Genomic DNA, 22,302 nt, shown 5'->3' on the forward strand with positions numbered 1-22,302 from the left:
ATAGGATATCACATAATCACATGTTAACCTTCAAAGAACTCTGAAATTTGGGTCAAAACCCTAACTGGCGCAAAGCTTCAAAAGTTAACATCATAATGAACATGTGTACTAATTTTTTGAAGTTGATGTGACCACAACTTCATGATAAACAACCTTGTCTTAAACATATAACCTGATGTGGGACAGACAGACACAGGGGTTCAAAAATTTTGCTACAGCTCACTAGCCCACAACTTATTGGTAGCAGGATATTACTAGTCCTGATGGAAGAACTGCTAGCCCAGGCTTTCAAAAACACTTGAGCCAGACAGACATTTTTTTGTTATTCAGATTTCAATCCCGTAACGGCGTAAGACTTAGTAACAAAGGGCAATCATGACATGGTAATAATCTGAGCATCATAACAATGATTGACATAACAACGATATTAAACTTCAGACTTTTTAAATCAGATGTTCTGACGTAAACTGTTACATTGACAGTGCATCTTATGAAATGTTCAACACAAGTGTATAAAAATCTGCCTTTGACTCTTTATTAATGCAATATCACGCTGTCAGAGCTTTATATTTGTGTTTAAAAGCACATTTTCCTAATACCGGATATTGACTAGACAATAGTAAAAGTAGAGATCAGAGATAGGTACATAAAATCTATGTACATTTACAAAGCACAATTGAGTTTAAATAGTTCACTCCACCACTATTTCTTCAAAACAATTCTTGAAATGAATGCAAGATAAAGGTATCAATGATATTTAAGCATTTTTGAAGAATTTGGATGCATAATTAAATCTCACACACGGGTACACATGTACTTGTTAACAAACTGGTTCTGTCGTTTTTTTCTAAATTAAAAAAATATTTGAATATGTATTTCTGATAGGCTAAATCATTTTTACTAAATTAATTAGATTTGCGCAAACAGGTCATATCAATCAATGCATCATACCCTCAGTACTGTTAATTGTAAGTTTTAGCATGAGTAGTATACAATACCCCTCAGAACTGAGAAATCATTATTGAAAGTACATGTTCAATACATGATACCGGTCTACCCAGTTATTTGTTCTATTTTTAAAACATGTAAAAATATCTGTTCAAATCCTGGAATCATGAATGAAGTAATTGAATCCAATTGGCTAAGATAAAAAAAGTGAGGAAGGGATTTTCCACTGTGTATTTTGTTAATGCCAATAATTTTTTCTACTAGTCCGTCTGGCATATTGGATGAAAGTTTTGATTGCCCAGGTGTAAATGTTCTAGTCCCGGGCGTCGGGCTAGTGGATTTTTTAACCCCTGTATGACAACAGTAACTTACTACAACTAAGTTCATGACCATAACAACAGTAAAAAACAAAGGAGTACATCGCAATAACAACAGTAACTAACAACAACTGAATTCATCACTATAACAAATTACTTAAGACAACTGAGCAGTAACTTATGACAACTGAGTTCATCTCTATGACAATTGTAACTTACAGCAACTGAGTTCATCACTAAAACAACAGTAACTAACAACAACTGAATTTGTCACACACAATAACAACAGTTACTAACAACAACTGAGTTCATCCCTGTAGCAAGTTACTTCAGACAACTGAGTTCATCATTATAACAGTAGCTTATGACAACAGAGTTCATCACTTGAATAGAAGGTCATAACAACTGAGGTCACTATAACACCAGTAATGTACAGCTAAGTTCATCAATATAACAACAGTAACTTACGAAAACTGAGTTCATTAATTTTACAAGTTACTCATGATAACTGAGTTCATCACTATAGTAACAGTAACTTACGACAACTGAGTTCATCACTGTCATCCCCACAGTCATTATCTCCATCACAAAGCCATTCTATTTTTACACATCGCTGGTTGTTACATGTGAAGTGGTTTGGAAGGCATGTTTGATCTGAAAAAATAAAAATAAAAATATAGGTCATGGTGCTGTTTTATTTAAAACACAAAAAATCAGGGCAAAGTACTCAATTGGTCTCATTCAGTACACAAGAAAAGAAGCTTACTCATGTAAATTAAAAATACTGCTTTCATTTTTTAATGCAAATGTTGAACAATGGACAAATCAATGGGAATTGAGGAATACAAGAAGTTGTTTACAAACAATGTCATCATCATGTGATGGGTATGGATGGCTATTTAACATCCAGCACTGTCTGAGCACCAAGTTAAATGCATATGAAGAACTAGAACATGTTGATGTGAGATGGATATGAACCCTGCTTTGTACTAGACCATCACACTCAGAGCCTGACTTTTATCGTGCTATTTCACAAGATAACAGTTTGCAAGAAGACATGTCGCCCTTCCTGGACACATTGTTTCAACTTTAGGCCCACCAGTCTTTGCTGTTACTCCATAGTACCACATGCCTAGGGGAGAAGCAGCAAATACAAAAGTCTTTGGACTTAACCCGGCCTGGGAAAAACGCAAGACCGCCTGCACTTGAGGCAAGACCGCTACCACATGACTACTAAGACGGTTCATCATTGTCATTTGAAAAGCCAGTACTATTTTAAAATCTGATTCTCATCATTCTACATTTTTTCTGATATAATAAAAAAAAAATGCAAGAATTTAATGAATTTGAATGACTGTTTTTCAGTAAGTTTGCAGGCAGACCAAAAATGTCAACTTTGTTAAAAAAGCTTTATGTTGTTCAATGCCTTATTGACATTTTTTGTAGCGAAGGCCTAATACATGTATATCAGGTTAATTGAATTATATAACATTTATAAATAGTGGCCTAAAATCTGGATTATTTCAATCCTCTGAGCTGCCAACCTTTGCTTGGCCTTTTTAACTTTTTTGATTTGAGTGTCCCTCACAAGTTTTTTGTAGAAGAATCTCTTGTCTGGCATACAAAATTTCAAGCCTAGTAACTATGACGGAGTATATCTAATTTGCCAAGGTACATTTGATCACATTAATAATTCAGAGAAATGATAATTTGTATAGTACAAATACTTTGTGTCCATTTATACTGAAATGTTACATTTAACCTTCAGCTCTGACCTTCAGCAGATGCCAATATTTTATTGGTTGAATTAAAATTCTAACTGACAATGAAACAGTAGAACTTCACAGCACGAATTTCAATGTTAAATGCAAACAAAAGTTTTGCACCTGAATTTAAAACTGCACAGCATGCATGTAATGGTTTGATTTATTATACATCTTTTTGTAAATAAATTTAAAAGGAAACAAAATTTCATAGCATGCATTACATATTTTAATTCAAAGAAGACTTATTTATTTACAAATCATGTATGTAAATATATCATGTTGATCTATAATCAGATGTAAGAACATGTAGGCAAGATGGTCAGGACTACAGGTGATAACAGGTGTGTTATACATCAAAGTGAACACCTGTGTCAATTCAAAGGCTACCTGAAACCTAATAAAACATGGACACAAACCCAATATTAGCACCTGGGTGTGTTTGTCAATCATATCTCAGCTTTTAATTATGTAGAAATATTTAGAAACTCAGAAATTCAATAATCAAGAGTAGCTGAGTAGAAGAATGATTGAATTGTTGAGAAAAACGTAGTTTTACGAATAGTTGTGAAATCAATAGGCTTTAACTGGTAGCTAGTCAAGAAGAGTTCACTCTGATAACATATTCTTTTCTATGGGAATCATTTCTTGGCTGTAATTATTTAAATGGATTTGTAAAATTTCATATTAGTAGAAATGAATTAAATTTTGTTGTGCAAGTATTTTTTATAGATAAAATTAAATTGCCTGTAATTCCACTATGCATATATTGGACACCTTTAAATTCAACATAATTGTAATGTATTAGTTTTTTTGTATTATATAGATGACTTAATTATTTACTAATTATTTACTGGGTGTTTACTATCATTCATATATCCAATCAATTCTTGCCTTACATACTACTATATTTTATGAAAAGTAAAACAATGTGTCCTTCAAAATTTCTTGATATAAGTGTCATAGGGTAATATTTGTAAAATCATGTAGAATATAATATTTTTTCTAACAGTTTTAATTTTATAAGGAAGAATTCAATGCAAGCACAAACTGTAGCAGAGGGGTTATCTTTCAATTGCTTTATAAATGTTTTTTAAATTTAAATGAGTTTGAGAAACATTTGGAAATCATTATTTTTTTCTTTGCTGCAAATACTATGAAAATTCTGCAGTAATCTTTACAAGCTGGTTCAATGGGTAAATACTATGATGTGAACAGTATAATCATCATTCCTATCATTTGAATTACTAAATAGCTTTTTTTCAAATATTTGTTTTTTACTAGAAAATTTATATTTTTTATTAATTTTGGTTGGTTTTAATTGCAAAATAGGAGAATCATATGACTTATAGGATGAATAAAAAAAGGAAACTTAAAAAAAATGGTCAGCAAACATGTTTGTTGGTCAACAGAAATATCAAAGATTTGAAACTAAACACCAAAATGATGATTGTGATCCCAGTGGTTTTAGGAAGATTATTTCTATCATTGACTGAGGACAAATGGCAAGCAATGAAAGCAACTCACACTTGTCTTTTGGACAATGTTAAGTTTATTAGTAATTCTTATTGACCCCCAACCCCACCATTATACTATATTCCAACAATGAAATATATATACAACAGTTCAAAATTGACACAAATGATCTTTTTTTCAACCTACACATTACATATATGCTCTATGTAAGAAATACATGCCCTCTAAAAACATGAGCTGGCAATGGCTACTTGACAATGAAATCAATATAGTACATTGACCACAATACCAGACTTCTCATCAAATATTGGGCTGAACACAGACTGTCACAAGGCCCAGATCAAAGACCATACAAACACAAACACTAGACCTTTAGACTATTACTACTTAACTAGCAGACATGATATTATGTCAGTTATTAAAAACAATATGTCTTTTTTTTTATCTATATGATAAATATAAACATTTTCTTTGAAACAAATTCACAAATAGATGCCAAGCATCAATTTCCTGGCTAAACAGACACTTGTAATCCACTTACATGATTTATAACAATGATCACTGGTACTTGATACTAATTGTTATAATGTTAACGAGAGACATCTATTGCCAAGGAGGTAATGACATACTCAAATATATACAGGTACTTGCAATATCAAGAATAATTCACTCAAATTTTCCTTATTTGGATAATCTTTATAGCAACCTCTATTTATGGCCAGTTAAATAAATGTTGTCATATTATTTTTTCTAGTTGATATTAAGTTGTACTTTCATAGATGTATTCAGGATACATTTTATATAAGGTGATGTGCAAATATTCCACAAGCACAAAAAAAAACTAAAAAGCAAATACAAAAGTTTACACAATTTCTGATTTAAGGCAGATGGTAGTTAATGTTTATTTTAGATTTAAATTAGATTATTTTAGCTATTTGATTAATATAAATCGGTTTTTGCTTTAAGACTAGATTATGTGACCTTTAACCTTGTAATCTATTATTCGCACCCCTGCATTCATTCTTCAAAGGACTGGTGTCTTGGGTGATCTTTAAAAGACTTACTGTGGTAACACATTGCTTAAATAGTGTCTTAAGTTTGTATAAAATGTGCTTCTATTTTTCTAGCTCACAGTAAAGTACACCACAGTGGGCACTGTCAAATTTTCTTTTGTTTTTCTACTTTTCAGTTATTTAACTGTTGAAGAGGTTGTCTAATAAGAAAAGTGATGTTGTTTTGCAGGTACAGCCTTATGTGAACTGAAGTCTGACAGAATACAGAAAAGTCCATTGTGTACATTAACCATTTAGCATTAACCTTCTAAAACTTAGTTTTATCAAGAAAAAATAATATTGAAGTACATTATGATAATTTTTTTATCAATCACATAAAAGTTGATTTACTTCTGTTTTTTTTTTTGCTAATATAAAACAACTGAATACTACCATGGAAGTTTTATATTGCCTCTATAGTTCTAGTGCGTTGTTACTTCACTATTGTATAGAGTGCCAACAAAGAAAACTACAACTGTATTTATTGTGTATCATTGCTGTCCTATAGATAGCGTCTCCAGTAAAATGTGCCTCTATATTTCTAGTGCGTTGTTACTTCACTTTTGTACAGAGTGCCAACAAAGAAAACTACAACTGTATTTATGGTGTATCGTTGCTTTCCTATAGATTGAGTCTCCAGTAAAATGTGCCTCTATATTTCTAGTGCGTTGTTACTTCACTTTTGTACAGAGTGCCAACAAAGAAAACTACAACTGTATTTATGGTGTATCGTTGCTTTCCTATAGATTGAGTCTCCAGTAAAATGTGCCTCTATATTTCTAGTGCGTTATTACTTCACTTTTGTACAGAGTGCCAACAAAGAAAACTACAACTGTATTTATGGTGTATCGTTGCTTTCCTATAGATTGAGTCTCCAGTAAAATGTGCCTCTATATTTCTAGGGCGTTGTTACTTCACTATTGTACAGTGCTTTTATATTTTTGGTGTATTTTTAATGTAGCTGTTCCAGGGTGTGTTTGCAGAAAAATGTGCCTTGAAACATTGTAATTCTGTTGTACTGTTACTTCTCTGTTATCATGACATTTATAATGGAGTCTGCGCCTGGCTTATCTTTTCTTTGTCCCCTGTAAATGTGCCTTTGTATAATTTAAGGATGTTCGCTACTCTGTTTCAAAATAACAAGCTTTTTGAAAGACTGTTATAAGTTGATAGTATATAAAAAACAGAACTAAAACAGCAGAAAAAAAAATGAAGGGCTCGAGTCCTTGTTTTTGAGATATAAGCCATTGAAAAATTGGAGGGAAATGATTCTCTCTAGATTGTTCATACATTTAACATTGGCACCTTTTTTCATTCAAAAACTATGAAAAAATAACAAGAATTTTATAAGATTTTCAAATATGGCTTTTTTAAACTATATGTAACAAGAAATGATTGTAACAGGATACTGGAAAACGAAGATTCCATAATTCGTTATTCCCAGGGTCGCCTGACATTGGGCAACGTCCAGTGAAAATTGGTTTGGTCCAGTAAAGTTATATGCATTAGTGATGCCTGGGGACTAACCTTGTATATCATTCAAATCATCTTGGCATGACAAACCAGAATATATATGGTTTAGGGGTGGGGATCTCGACTATTTACAAGATACTAGAACATTGGGTGGTGGGGGGAACCCCTGGGGACTGACCCTATACGTCATTCAAATGTTCGTTACATGACTAACAGGAATATATATGGTTTAGGGGTGGGGATCTCAACCATTTACAAGATATTAGAACATTGGGGGTGGGGGGAACCCCTGGGGACTGACCGTATACGTCATTCAAATGTTCGAGACATGACAAATAGGAATATATATGATTTAGGGGTGGGGATCTCAATCATTTACAAGATATTAGAACTTTCTTAAATGGCAGGGGGTCGGGATGACCCCTGGGGACTAACCCTGTATATCATTCAAACCATCTTCGCATGACAAACCAAAATATATATGGTTAAGGGGTGGGGATCTTGACCACTTACAAGGTATTAGAACTTTCTTTAATGGCAGGGGGTGGGGGTGACCCCTGGGGACTAACCCTGTATGACATTTGATGTGCTTTATCATGACAAACCAGAATATATATGGTTTAGGGGTGGGGATCTCGACCATTTACAAGATATTAGAACTTTCTCAAATGGCAGGGGGTCGGGATGACCCCTGGGGACTAACCCTGTATATCATTCAAACAATCTTAGCATGACAAACCAAAATATATATGTTTAGGGGTGGGGATCTTGACCACTTACAATGTATTAGAACTTTCTTAAATGGCAGGGGGTGGGGGTGACCCCTGGGGACTAACCCTGTATTTCATTTAATGTGCTTTATCATTTAGAACATTTTCAATTAAAAAGATTGTGTCTATCACAAACGGTTTTCAATTTATTTTCATTTGAAAATTTTAAAAAATAAAATCCCATAGGGTTCTTTATTAAAACCCTCTTTTCTTTTTGCCCCTCAAAGTACCCCTTTATAAACCCCATTGCACAAACAAAACCCTGATTGCACCACTAGACATGGATTTGGAGAATGGGTGCGGACAAGTTCAAATTTAAAAGCGGCGGAAGAGGAAGAAGAAAAGGGGAATAATAATAACTGAGCAAAAACAATAAGTCTTCCCAAACTTTGTTTGGGAGACTTAATAAAATTAGGAAAAGAAAAGTAGGGGTTAGCGGGCAAAATATTTATTGGCACTACATGGATAAAACCAGAGGATTTCGAATATCTGACAAAAATTCAAAAACAAGAGGAGCAACTTCATCCTTAAGTGTATAGTTACTTCCCAGTTCTATAGAGTAACTGGGTAATGTGCTTTTGTATTACGACATTCTCTGAAAAAGAGCCTTCTTGTTGTTTTGATTTTAGCATGACGACACATTTCACACAGAATACTTCATACAGAAAAGTTATACAATTATAGCCTTTGTATGAGGTCGTTATAACATCATATTGACCTCAACCAAAGGCTACAATTGTTATATTATTAATCAACAAATATTGTATGAACCATGTAAAATTGTGGATTTCTAGAATGTATTTTTAGTAACATGCTGTATGCCCTGTGCAATATGCTGTTTTTGAACTACGAAAAGCTAAACACAATAGTATTGGCATGCAAACTGAATAAATACAAATGTACATGTGATCAAGTTTTAACAAATCACAAATCCTTAAAAATATTTGATTAATAATATCACCATATATCAGTTATACAAAGTTACATTTCATAAAGGATCATTTACACAGTGTGGATAAGGTATCACACCCTATCTGAACTCAATACATCCAAACTTTGATTGTTTTATTGATGGTCTAGGCATCTACTGTGGTTTATTCTCAAATAGATAACTCCAAGATTTGACAACAAAAAAGATAATATTTTACAAATAAAGAAAAATAATATTGACCACTAGATGTCTTTTGGTGTTTTGTGGGGCTTTTAACTCTGAATAAAGTATACCATAAATCTTCTTTTATTCATATGATATTAAGATCTAGAATTTCAATTCACTGACCATTGGATGTTAAGCAACTAACAATCAATCAATCAATTAACACAACAGGGAGTTGGTTGACTAACAGGGCCTACTTTCAGTTCATTAAGGCAATATCATTATATTTTTTCCTCATAAAGATGGAACTGAAAGGGGACCTCCAAGTGGAAAAGTCATAAGAATGGAACAGAAAGGGGACCGCAAAGTAAATAAGTCATAAGGATGGAACAGAAAGGGGACTTCCAAGTTGATAAGTTATAAGGATGGAACTGAAAGGGGACTTCAAAGTGGAGTAGTCATAATGATGGAACAGAAAGAGGACCTCCAAGTGGATTAGTCATAAGGATGGAAAAGAAAGGGGACCTCCAAGTGGAGTAGTCATAATGATGGAACAGAAAGGGGACCTCCAAGTGGATTAGTCATAAGGATGGAAAAGAAAGGGGACCTCCAAGTGGAGTAGTCATAAAGAGGGAACAGAAAGGGGACCTCCAAGTAGATTAGTCATAAAGAGGGAACAGAAAGGGGACCTCAAATTTGATTTGACATAAGGATGAAAGAGAAAGGGGACCTCCAAGTGGATTAGTCATAAGGATGGAACTGAAAGGGGACCTCCAAGTGGATTAGTCATAAGGATGAAACAGTAAGGGGACCTCCAAGTTGATTAGACATAAGGATGGAAAAGAAAGGGGACCTCCAAGTGGAGTAGTCATAATGAAGGAACAGAAAGGGGACCTCCAAGTGGATTAGTCATAAAGAGGGAACAGAAAGGGGACCTCCAAGTAGATTAGACATAAGGATGGAAAAGAAAGGGGACCTCCAAATGGAGTAGTCATAAGGATGAAACAGAAAGGGGACCTCCAAGTGGATTAGTCATAAGGATGGAAAAGAAAGGGGACCTCCAAGTGGAGTAGTCATAATGATGGAACTGAAAGGGGACCTCCAAGTGGATTAGTCATAAGGATGAAACAGAAAGGGGACCTCCAAGTTGATTAGACATAAAGAGGGAACAGAAAGGGGACCTCAAATTTGATTTGACATAAGGATGAAAGAGAAAGGGGACCTCCAAGTGGATTAGTCATAAGGACGGAACTGAAAGGGGACCTCCAAGTGGATTAGTCATAAGGATGAAACAGAAAGGGGACCTCCAAGTTGATTAGTCATAAAGAGGGAACAGAAAGGGGACCTCCAAGTTGATTAGTCATAAAGAGGGAACAGAAAGGGGACCTCCAAGTAGATTAGTCATAAAGAGGGAACAGAAAGGGGACCTCAAATTTGATTTGACATAAGGATGAAAGAGAAAGGGGACCTCCAAGTGGATTAGACATAAGGATGGAACTGAAAGGGGACCTCCAAGTGGATAAGTCATAAGGATGAAACAGAAAGGGGACCTCCAAGTTGATTAGACATAAGGATGGAAAAGAAAGGGGACCTCCAAGTGGATTAGTCACAATGAAGGAACAGAAAGGGGACCTCCAAGTAGATTAGACATAAGGATGGAAAAGAAAGGGGACCTCCAAATGGAGTAGTCATAAGGATGAAACAGAAAGGGGACCTCCAAGTGGATTAGACATAAGGATGGAAAAGAAAGGGGGCCTCTAAGTGGAGTAGTCATAAAGAGGGAACAGAAAGGGGACCTCCAAGTAGATTAGTCATAAAGAGGGAACAGAAAGGGGACCTCAAATTTGATTTGACATAAGGATGAAAGAGAAAGGGGACCTCCAAGTGGATTAGTCATAAGGATGGAACTGAAAGGGGACCTCAAAGTGGAGTAGTCATAAGGATGGAACAGAAAGGGGACCTCCAAGTAGATTAGTCATAAAGAGGGAACAGAAAGGGGACCTCAAAGTCGATTAGACATAAGGATGAAACAGAAAAGGGACCTCCAAGTGGATTAGTCATAAGGACGGAACTGAAAGGCGACCTCAAAGTAGATTAGACATAATGTCATATTGATGAAACAGAAAGGGGACCAGTCACCTCCAAGTGGATTAGTCATAAGGATGGAAAAGAAAGGGGACCTCCAAGTGGAGTAGTCATAAGGATGGAACAGAAAGGGGACCTCCAAGTAGATTAGTCATAAAGAGGGAACAGAAAGGGGACCTCAAAGTCTATTAGTCATAATAATGGAACAGAAAGGGATCCTCAAAGTGAATTACTCATTAGGATGGAACAGAAAGGGGACCTTCAAGTTGATTAGTCATAACGATGGAACTGAAAGGGGACCTCCAAGTAGATTAGACATAAGGATGGAAAAGAAAGGGGACCTCCAAATGGAGTAGTCATAAGGATGAAACAGAAAGGGGACCTCCAAGTAGATTAGACATAAGGATGGAAAAGAAAGGGGACCTCCAAATGGAGTAGTCATAAGGATGAAACAGAAAGGGGACCTCCAAGTGGATTAGTCATAAGGATGGAAAAGAAAGGGGACCTCTAAGTGGAGTAGTCATAAAGAGGGAACAGAAAGGGGACCTCCAAGTAGATTAGTCATAAAGAGGGAACAGAAAGGGGACCTCAAATTTGATTTGACATAAGGATGAAAGAGAAAGGGGACCTCCAAGTGGATTAGTCATAAGGATGGAACTGAAAGGGGACCTCAAAGTGGAGTAGTCATAAGGATGGAACAGAAAGGGGACCTCCAAGTAGATTAGTCATAAAGAGGGAACAGAAAGGGGACCTCAAAGTCGATTAGACATAAGGATGAAACAGAAAGGGGACCTCCAAGTGGATTAGTCATAAGGACGGAACTGAAAGGCGTCTCAAAGTAGATTAGACATAATGTCATATTGATGAAACAGAAAGGGGACCAGTCACCTCCAAGTGGATTAGTCATAAGGATGGAAAAGAAAGGGGACCTCCAAGTGGAGTAGTCATAAGGATGGAACAGAAAGGGGACCTCCAAGTAGATTAGTCATAAAGAGGGAACAGAAAGGGGACCTCAAAGTCTATTAGTCATAATAATGGAACAGAAAGGGATCCTCAAAGTGAATTACTCATAAGGATGGAACAGAAAGGGGACCTTCAAGTTGATTAGTCATAACGATGGAACTGAAAGGGGACCTCCAAGTAGATTAGTCATAAGGATGGAACTGAAAGGGGACTTCAAAGTAGATAAGTCATAAGGATGGAACAGAAAGGGATCCTCCAAGTAGATTATTCATAGGGATGGAACAGAAAGGGGACCACAAAGTAGATAAGTCATAAGGATGGAACAGAAAGGGGACCTCAAAGCTGATTATTCATAAGGAGGTATCAGAAAGGAGCCCTCAAAGTGAATAAATCATAAGGATGGAACTGAAAGGGGACCTTAAAGTGGATTAGTCATAAAGAGGGAACAGAAAGGGACATCAAAGTGGATTAGTCATAAAGAGGGAACAGAAAGAGGAAATCAAAGTGGATTAGTCATTAGAATGGAGCAGAAAGGGGACATCAAAGTGGATTAGTCATAAGAATGGAGCAGAAAGGGGACATCAAAGTGGATTAGTCATAAGAATGGAGCAGAAAGGGGACATCAAAGTGGATTAGTCATAAGAATGGAACAGAAAGGGATCAGTTTTGTCATAAGGATCAAGATTTGTATTTTGATTCTTCTGAAAGCAGACAGAGACTTTGCCAAAAGAATAATAGTTTTCTTTAGATTAACTGACTTCATCCTTACACATAAAGCAGAAATAATTTTTCTTGTATAATATGAAGATCATTTGTAATAATTGGCAACATATGACTGTATGTTAATTACAATTCTTCTTTATGTTAAAGTATAGCAGTAATACTATTATAAATCATATGAAAGTGAATGTATAAATGACTGTTTTAGTAGATCACTCAAAAAATGATTTACAAAGTCTTGAATTGTAGATAGGTCCCCTTTCAGATCCATCCTTATGGAATTTTAAAGTTACAGAAAATTTTTCATCTTCTCCATATCTATATATAAATTCTAAGAAAACTTAACGAAACTTTAAATCATTGCACCCACACACACACACACACACACAAAAGCAAGTTAAAATGATCACAGTACATGAACAATTTCTGTATGACATAATTTTAGATGTCATATATATACAGGAACCATATGTGAGCTACAGTCTAAAACAGGAAATGCATTACCCCTAGAAACTCAATATCATGGTAAAATTTACATTTTTCAAACTATTTGATAAGTCTGTCATGAATTTTTATCAGATATGATATATTTTGACCTAGAGACATAGGTAAGCAAAAAATAAATTACAACTTTCAACTCACCAATTCAATACTTAATACCAAAAATTTCAAATAGTTCTAATGTACAGAGATCTATCATGCAAAAATGTAAAAGAAAAAGGGGGAAAATAGAAAGGTAACCAATGTCTCCTCACTCCTTCAGTGGTCATTTGTCTGCTGGTAAACAGGTAAAAGGGGTATAAATTGAATGTATGCCGCTAATGAATCAGAATTACCACAGAAAAGGACATTGTGTACATTTACCATTAACCTCCTTACACTTAAGTTTTTTACCAGACATAATATAATTGCAATAAATTATATTAATTTTCATTAGATAGTTTTGTATTTTTTGCTGATTTGGAAACCTACAATGTATAGTCAATGAATGCTACATACCTTGATTAATAAATTATAAAATAATCATAAAGTCAAATTAAAATAAAAGTATAGATATACATTTTAATGACAAGTTTTAAATTTTTTTATAAATATGATATTGACTGTCGTTACCTAGTCTGAAATTTTGACAGTTTAAACAATATCTTATGAAATAAAACCTTTAAATAATAGACTGAATAATGTACTGTAAACAAAATATTTAGTAATTTTATCCAAAATATGCAGCAAAAAATGCACATGCTAATAATCTGATATCTAGTTTCATATTCACTTCTATAATTGAGTTATTTTTTACACCTGATAACACCTGATTAATATGACATCAAAAGAACATGTCAACCTACAGGTGAAGTATATATTATCTTTGTGCCACTAAATATCACATTATTCAATGATAAGAAAAAGTATGAATGACAATTCTTTTGAATGATTGACACCTGACCGACTCTGTCAGAAGACTTTAAGTCTACCACTACCAATATTTTGCTTTCAGAAAGCCATGTGACTTTATTTACAACATGATTAAGCAATTCAGTGAATTTTTCATAGTGTTGGCAATTATAAACAGATTATTTGTCAAACTATGTGTTTTGAAATTTGTTTTGAGATTGGTACAGTAGTCATACTGACTGAGACTTAATCCCCCACAGAAAGCTCATCAAAAACTTTTATATGATATAGTGTTAACCTTACTAATCTGATGTATCCAAGTTAAAGACAAGTCAATGTAATTAAACTCTCATGCAGAGTTAAATTATGTACACTATAGTATTCTATGGTATAAAGTATGCAAATATATAAGGATGTAAAATTAGTGGGGGTCCACAGACCAATGGTCCCTTGCCAATCTATGGGCTACTAAAGGAAAGAACTTTTATTTCCCAAGAAAAGTTTTTCCAAGGCTCACCTTGTTAAGTGGTATGAATAAGCTGAATTTTTATTGAAACATTCTTTCCTTTGTTCTATAGTTAGTTAAAGTATAAAAAAAATAGTAATAGAAAGCAGCACAGATTATGTGCCATCTCAGAAAACAATTAACTTAAAGTTCATTTTTCCTCATTTAGAAAACAGAAAGTCTAAATGATGATATTTTCAACACCTATTTTTATTTTTAATGCAGTGGCATCTGGCAAAAGGCAAGGTTAGTTTGAGCAGACAGTCTAACAGGCAGAAAAAGACATCTCAAACACAAGTTTCACAGAGGATTGTGAATGAAACATATCATTGTTTGTAATTGTGACAAACCTCAAATTTTTCCCGAATTCCTGAATGGTCACAATCAGATATATCAAAACCACTCTTCCTTATCTTGTCTGACAGCTCTTCTTGCATAAAACATCGTTTTGTTAAAAACTGACTGTCCAAACTACAGATCAAAGTGTATTATCAGCTTGGGTTACCTTCCTTTGAGAAGGGCATAAATGATGTATTATCATCTTGGGTTACCTCCCTTTGAGAAGGGCATAAATGATGTATTATCATCTTGGGTTACCTCCCTTTGAGAAGGGCATAAATGATGTTAACCAAAAAAAGTCAAAAATAAAACAATTAAGACATGTAATTTATTTTCCATTTTAATTGTGTTATTTTTTTCAAACTAAGTACACATCATGACCCCTAAAACTAACTTTTCAAGTACTATTTTTAACAAATATAAGACTTAATATGGAGTTCATGAATGGTTTTAATGTGTACCAGTAGTTTAATGAAATCTTTTATCGAAGAACCTATCATACTAATACCAGCATTAAATGTGCACAAAGTGTATGTAATATCTGAATCAAAGAAAAGTTCTGACAAACACTCTTTTCTGCACTAACTTTCTAATTTCAACAGATACGTGTCTTTTTTTTATGCTGATCAAGTGGTTGTATGATCACCAATCTTTTAACAAGAAATTTTTATTCAAAATTAATGAATAGATACTTTATCTTGAAAGCAATATATTTGTTGACAGTTTATTTACATTGAGTGAGTGCTGATGTTTAGCAGACTGTTATACCAGCAGACAAACTGATGCAAATATTTCTCAAGGAAAAGGCAGATCAAAGATACACACTTCAGTATTCTGTGAGATATAGCTTTGACAGAGGTCAATGTAAAGTCTGGGAAATTCTCCAAAGGACCTGTCTGAAAAACATGCCAAATTTTAAAAGTAAGATAAGAAAACTCAATCATAAAGCTGTTCTGCCTCATATAGGACCTTTTTACTCAATTCTGTGAGTATCCTGATTCAAACAGCACTTTCTGAATGAACACTTAAACTCAATCTTACACAAAATAATTGCTATATTATATCTCAGTTCAGACATGATTGTGGTTTGAAATAATCAATGCAAACCATTTATAAAATACCCAAACTAAGGTAGTTACTTTGTCAAGTAAACACCTTTAGTATTTTAGTATGTACTGTGACCACTATTATGACCATAGTCTTTAACAATTAATAATAGAATTTGTAGAAAGACGTCACCTCATTATATTCAATTTGATAAATACTTCTTTTAATAGCCTGTTTAGTTGTTATCAAGAAAAATTAGAGAGAAACCAATATGAACACTGTAAGCTGCAACTGTTGAATAAGAAAAACAGCAACATAACCACTGATCCTTTGATATATTGGCTATTTCCTAATATTTCATCCACCCATATCCTGTTTCAACAATTTTATATGCGATGCACCCCAAAAACTTAAATCTTTCATAATATTAATTTTCAGTATAATTCAGTCAAGCAATGAGGAAAGCTTACATTTTAAATATTACATGTGTCAATCTTTCTTTATGATTTCAATATAGAACAAAGACATTGATCCTGTTACCTACAACTTCAAAGTTGGAGCAGAAAAAGTCAGAAGTGTTGATAAAGAACCTCCACTCTTACACAGAGGTTTGATAGACAATGTAAAACTCTTTGACAGGATATATAGACACTACATGATGAATCAACTGAAAATTCTTAACTCTCTAGCTCTGTCCAGAAAATACATAAATTCTCAGGCTTCTGATCACAGTTAAAATTGATAGATCCCTTGTTACAAAAGAAAAATGTAAAGCTTAATTTTTTACTTGGTGCCAGGTACATTTGATTAATGGGTTTGATAGATACAGCTATTCAATTTTTTTATGAGACACCTAAATTATCATACATTTATAGCATAAAATTTAAATTTAAATTTGCCATTTTGACATTTGATGTAAAATGAGATTAATCATAATCAAAGATTTCAGCAGAAATTTTAATCTTTGACAAAAAAGTGTAAGTTTTATAATGTCTGGGTCTTTTGATCAGTAATCTCACCACATTTAAAATATCCTATTTTATCACATTTTTCTTGTAACTTTTATGTCATTTGGCAATAAATCATAATCTCCTTTTGCATCATATAAAATAAATTGCTTCGCCGAGCGCAGCTGGATACAACCGCAGAGGTCCAACCCTGAACAGTTGGGGCAAAAATGGACACAATATTTGCGCTTGATACAGGTCTGAATTTGGATTGTAATTCATTTGCTTTTGTGCAATACACTATGCTGTTGCGAATTGACCTCCCCCTCCCTTTTTAAAAAAAAAAATAAATTTGAAGGATTTTCTTTTTAATTACTGAAATCTTGAGAAGAAAAAATTGTCCCCCCCACCCCCCACCACCAATTTTTTTTTTACCCCCTTCCAATTTTTTTTACCTCCCACCCCCCACCCCCACCCCCCTTTTTCCAAAAAAAAAATTCTTTCCTTCAGTCATGGTCTTAATTTCAATTCAAATTTCCAATGGAGTTTGCAACCATAATAACCCATTTAAATACATCATAAAAGTCTTAAAATAGAAAATGACATACATAATCATAGCTAAAATTAATTTACCTTAATCAGCATTTTTAAAATTATTAAAATAGTAACTTCTAAAAATGAATTGACAGCTAATCACCCCAAGACAATACAAAAATTCTTTCTACATAATTTAAAAGCAGTGTAAGGGAGGTAATTCAAAGTTGTGTTTGAATTACCTCCCTTACACTGTAATTTGTACTTAAATAATTGTCCATTAACCAGGACACCCTTGTTTTTTCTCACTTTTTTGCCCCTAATTCCTAAACGGTTTGAGTCATAACCCTCCAAAGCAAATCCTAACCATCCCTTTGTGGTATGGAAACTTGTGGTATAATTTCAGAGAGATCCATACACTGTTCCACAAGTTATTGTCATGAAACTAGAAAAATGCTTATTTGGGCCCCTTTTTGGCCCCTAATTCCTAAACTGTTGAGACCATAACCCCAAAATCAATCCCAACCTTCCTTTTGAGGTTATAAACCTTATATTTAAATTTCATAGATTTCTATTTACTAATACTAAAGTTATTGTCCGGAAACCAAATGTCTTCGGAAGACGACAATGTGATACCAATATACGACCGCAAAATTTTTTGCGGTCGTATAACCAGAATATTTACAGAATTTCATACAATATTCCACCTAAATAGAACATATCAAGAAGAGAGGTCATACTATGACTGTCATAGTACTAAATTTCTTATTAAGGGTACATTTTCTGTTTGTTTTCTCATAGCACATTCAACACGATAAAATTTGTCACTGAATTTTCTAATTCTGTAACAGAAACAAATATGTTGGCACCCTTGGTAGATCCTCAGAAAATGGGCCCATTTCGCAAATAGTTCTAAAATCATTTCTTCACTGACAGAAAATATATGTTATCAATCATTATTTAATGTCACTATGGCATGTATGGGAAGTTTTTCTTTCAGTTAAAATGAATGTATCATGTACACTACACACAAACTATTTTTGTACAGATTTTATGTCAATGTCACCACACTACTACTTTTAATATATACTTTACTTTATTATTACTTTTTAAAAAATATATTTCTGTCACTATATTCTTTATTCCTGTAGGTCAGAGAACACAGTTATTTTGTAGTGCATTTGTTTAAGACAATAAATTCAAATTTAAAAAAATCGCACCTGCTCTATCTCAAACGATTTTCATAGTGTAGTGTACTACTTTTGGAACAAATAATATCAAAATTATAGAAAAATCTACCAGCTCTAACTCAAAATATGGACAATTCTATGTTAAGGGGGGTCTATAATTCAGTTTGACAGATTCAGACATACTAATTTTTCACCTTTTTTAACTGAGCCAAATCACTACTTTACATAAAATTCATCACCTAAATTTTTTTAACATGTAATTTCATCCCCTACTTCATGTACTTAATATTTCATACATAAAATTTAAAGAAAAAATTTGGAAAGTGTATGAAAAAAATTTGCAAGTTATATACTGACCTGTCATGCCTGTAGCACAATTTCTCAAAGAAGAAAACCGAAAAATTTCAAATATGTATCTATGCAATTCAAAAATTCAAATTGTTAATTTGCATGTAATTTTATCACCATTCTTCAAAAGAGATATTAAATGGCAGCTTTGTCAGTTACTGCACATTAGTGCTGCATACAGCGATCTGCATTATACATGTTATAGCACCTTTTTACAATTAATGTAGACTCAAAATTGAGAAGAGATTAGCTGTATCTACTGTCTAAATGCACAAAACAATATGTCAGACAGTTATTTTGACACTATTATCCAAAGCATCTAATAATTTAATTTACCACTGTCAATTTGAGTGTTGATCTTTATTTAAATATTTTATAAAGAATTCAAAAGGAACATGTTTATTTATCATGTGTTGAGAAGCTTAATATTACCTGCAAGACCAAACTTCTAATTTCAGATTTCTTTTTTGATTCAAGTAAAAATTCATGGCTATATATTTTTCATCCACCTTTTTACCATTTCCATCCTGGTAAGTGCCATCAACTAACAAAAGGCCTGTACATGTGCTGGTAGTTATTAAACAAAATGACTAGTCATCTTGGCCAGTGCTAAAAGCAGCTGTATTGTACAGATCAAGGTCAGCATCAAAGACAACAGTAACCATGGTAACTTACCACAATGTTTTTCATCCTGGTTATTGGAGCAATCATTGTCTCCATCACAGACCCATTTCTTTGGAATACATATACAGTTTCCACAGGAGAAGAAATGATCAGGACATGTACAGGAGCTTTTGGTTTCTGGTTCAGGAATCTTTAGTCCTGAAACAACAAATTTAATGTTTATAGTTTGTTTTTAAACATCTGGAACTTTGGTTACTACATATATGACCTGCCACAGGTCTCTAAATTGACCAAAAGGCCAGTGAAATCTGTTGAAACATGTGCTTTTTTAAGAACACATTTTTTTCTTATTTATTTTAGCATAACAAACTGGCTATAACACCTTTTATGCATTTTGTGCGTCTGTACCAAGTCAGGAACCTCTAGCCTTTCTTAGTCTTGTGTGTTTTTTAAATTTTGGTTCATTTGCATGATCTGGAGTTTAGTGTGGCGTCCATTTCACTAAATTCACTAGTATACTTTATTGCTTAGGGAGTGGCCAGCTGAAGGCTGCCTCCAGGATTTTCTCGCTGTGTTGAAGACCCATTGGTGGCCTTTCTGCTGTTTTGTCAGGTTGTTGTCTCCTTTGACACATTCCCCATTTCTATTCTCTATTCTATGAAATATAATTACATACCAATCTCACACAGACAAAACAAAGAAATTATAACAAGAGTGCACACGCTGAAATGTCTCGCCTTCTTTACTAATCATTGATATTATGTTGATAGTCCTAAATATAAAGCTTTATTACAACTGTCACATAAACTTAACATTAACCAAGTAAACTAAACATTGACCAATGAACCATGAAAATGAGGTCAAGGTCAGATGAACCATGCTAGGCAGGCATGTACAGCTAACAATTCTTCCATACAACAAATATAGTTGACCTATTGCTTATAGTTTAAGAAAAACAGACGAAAACACAAAAACTTAACACTGAGCAATGAACCTTGAAAATGAGGTCAACGTCAAATAAAACCTGCGTGACTGACATATAGATCATAAAATATTTCCATACACCAAATATAGTTGAACTATTGCATATAGTATTAGAAAAAAAGACCAAAACTCAAAAACTTAACTTTGACCACTGAACCATGAAAATGAGGTCAAGGTAAGATGACACCTGCCAACTAGACATGTACACCTTACAATCATTCCATACACCAAATATAGCTGACCTATTGCATGCAGTATTAGAAAAAAAGACCAAAACTCAAAAACTTAACTTTGACCACTGAACCATGAAAATGAGGTCAAGGTCAGATGACACCTGCCAGCTAGACATGTACACCTTACAATCATTCCATACACCAAATATAGTAGACCTATTGCATACAGTATAAGAAAAACAGACCAAAACACAAAAACTTAACTATAACCACTGAACCATGAAAATGAGGTCAAGGTCAGATGACACCTGCCAGTTGGACATGTACACCTTACAGTCCTTCCATACACCGAATATACTAGACCTATTGCTTATAGTATCTGAGATATGGACTTGACCACGAAAACTTAACCTTGTTCACTGATCCATGAAATGAGGTTGAGGTCAAGTGAAAACTGTCTGACGGGCATGAGGACCTTGCAAGGTACGCACATACCAAATATAGTTATCCTATTACTTATAATAAGAGAGAATTTAACATTACAAAAAATCTGAACTTTTTTTTCAAGTAGTCACTGAACCATGAAAATGAGGTCAAGGATATTGGACATGTGACTGACGGAAACTTCGTAACATGAGGCATCCATATACAAAGTATGAAGCATCCAGGTCTTCCATCTTCTAAAATATAAAGCTTTTAAGAAGTTAGCTAACGCCGCCGCCGCCGCCGTAGCCGCCGCCGCCGCCGCCGGATCGCTATCCCTATGTCGAGCTTTCTGCGACAAAAGTCGCAGGCTCGACAATAATATGGCCATTACCCTCTCATGTCCACAGTTGATAGTAACAGTGAATAATATATATATATAATATATACTTTTAATCTTCCATATTTACAGACTCAATTAAGAACATACCCATAATTTTTTTTTGAAGCAATAGATTTTGGCAGAAATTTGTAGCAGTAAAATGTACTGGACTTAATTAAACAAGAGTGCACACGCTGAAATGTCTCGCCTTCTTTACTAATCATTGATATTATGTTGATAGTCCTAAATATAAAGCTTTATTACAACTGTCACATAAACTTAACATTAACCAAGTAAACTAAACATTGACCAATGAACCATGAAAATGAGGTCAAGGTCAGATGAACCATGCTAGGCAGGCATGTACAGCTAACAATTCTTCCATACAACAAATATAGTTGACCTATTGCTTATAGTTTAAGAAAAACAGACGAAAACACAAAAACTTAACACTGAGCAATGAACCTTGAAAATGAGGTCAACGTCAAATAAAACCTGCGTGACTGACATATAGATCATAAAATATTTCCATACACCAAATATAGTTGAACTATTGCATATAGTATTAGTAAAAAAGACCAAAACTCAAAAACTTAACTTTGACCACTGAACCATGAAAATGAGGTCAAGGTAAGATGACACCTGCCAGCTAGACATGTACACCTTACAATCATTCCATACACCAAATATAGCTGACCTATTGCATGCAGTATTAGAAAAAAAGACCAAAACTCAAAAACTTAACTTTGAC

The 22,302-nt window shown here is 34.0% G+C and overlaps 1 protein-coding gene and 1 long non-coding RNA gene across 3 annotated transcripts in view; both read right to left on the minus strand.

Moving 5' to 3' along the window:
- LOC127704177 (low-density lipoprotein receptor-related protein 4-like) overlaps positions 1 to 22,302 on the minus strand; it is an 81,656-nt gene that overhangs the window by 44,749 nt on the left and 14,605 nt on the right. Inside the window, exons 2-3 of the mRNA XM_052208066.1 lie at positions 19,641 to 19,787; positions 1,806 to 1,919 (exon numbers count right to left, since the gene is read on the minus strand). Coding sequence (XP_052064026.1) covers positions 1,806 to 1,919; positions 19,641 to 19,787 — 261 coding nt within the window. The remainder of the gene's footprint in view (positions 1 to 1,805; positions 1,920 to 19,640; positions 19,788 to 22,302) is intronic.
- Positions 9,840 to 11,648, minus strand: LOC127704190 (uncharacterized). Of its 2 annotated transcripts, none has more exons than XR_007983177.1 (4): positions 11,609 to 11,648; positions 11,445 to 11,485; positions 11,035 to 11,075; positions 9,840 to 9,953 (listed from the first exon to the last, which is right to left on the minus strand). It is a non-coding gene; the product is annotated as an uncharacterized LOC127704190 (long non-coding RNA). The 2 variants fall into 2 exon arrangements; XR_007983176.1 differs by lacking the exon at positions 9,840 to 9,953 and adding an exon at positions 10,468 to 10,486.

This window comes from Mytilus californianus, unplaced genomic scaffold, assembly GCF_021869535.1.
Source record: "Mytilus californianus isolate M0D057914Y unplaced genomic scaffold, xbMytCali1.0.p SCAF_6, whole genome shotgun sequence".
NCBI lineage: Eukaryota > Metazoa > Mollusca > Bivalvia > Mytilida > Mytilidae > Mytilus > Mytilus californianus.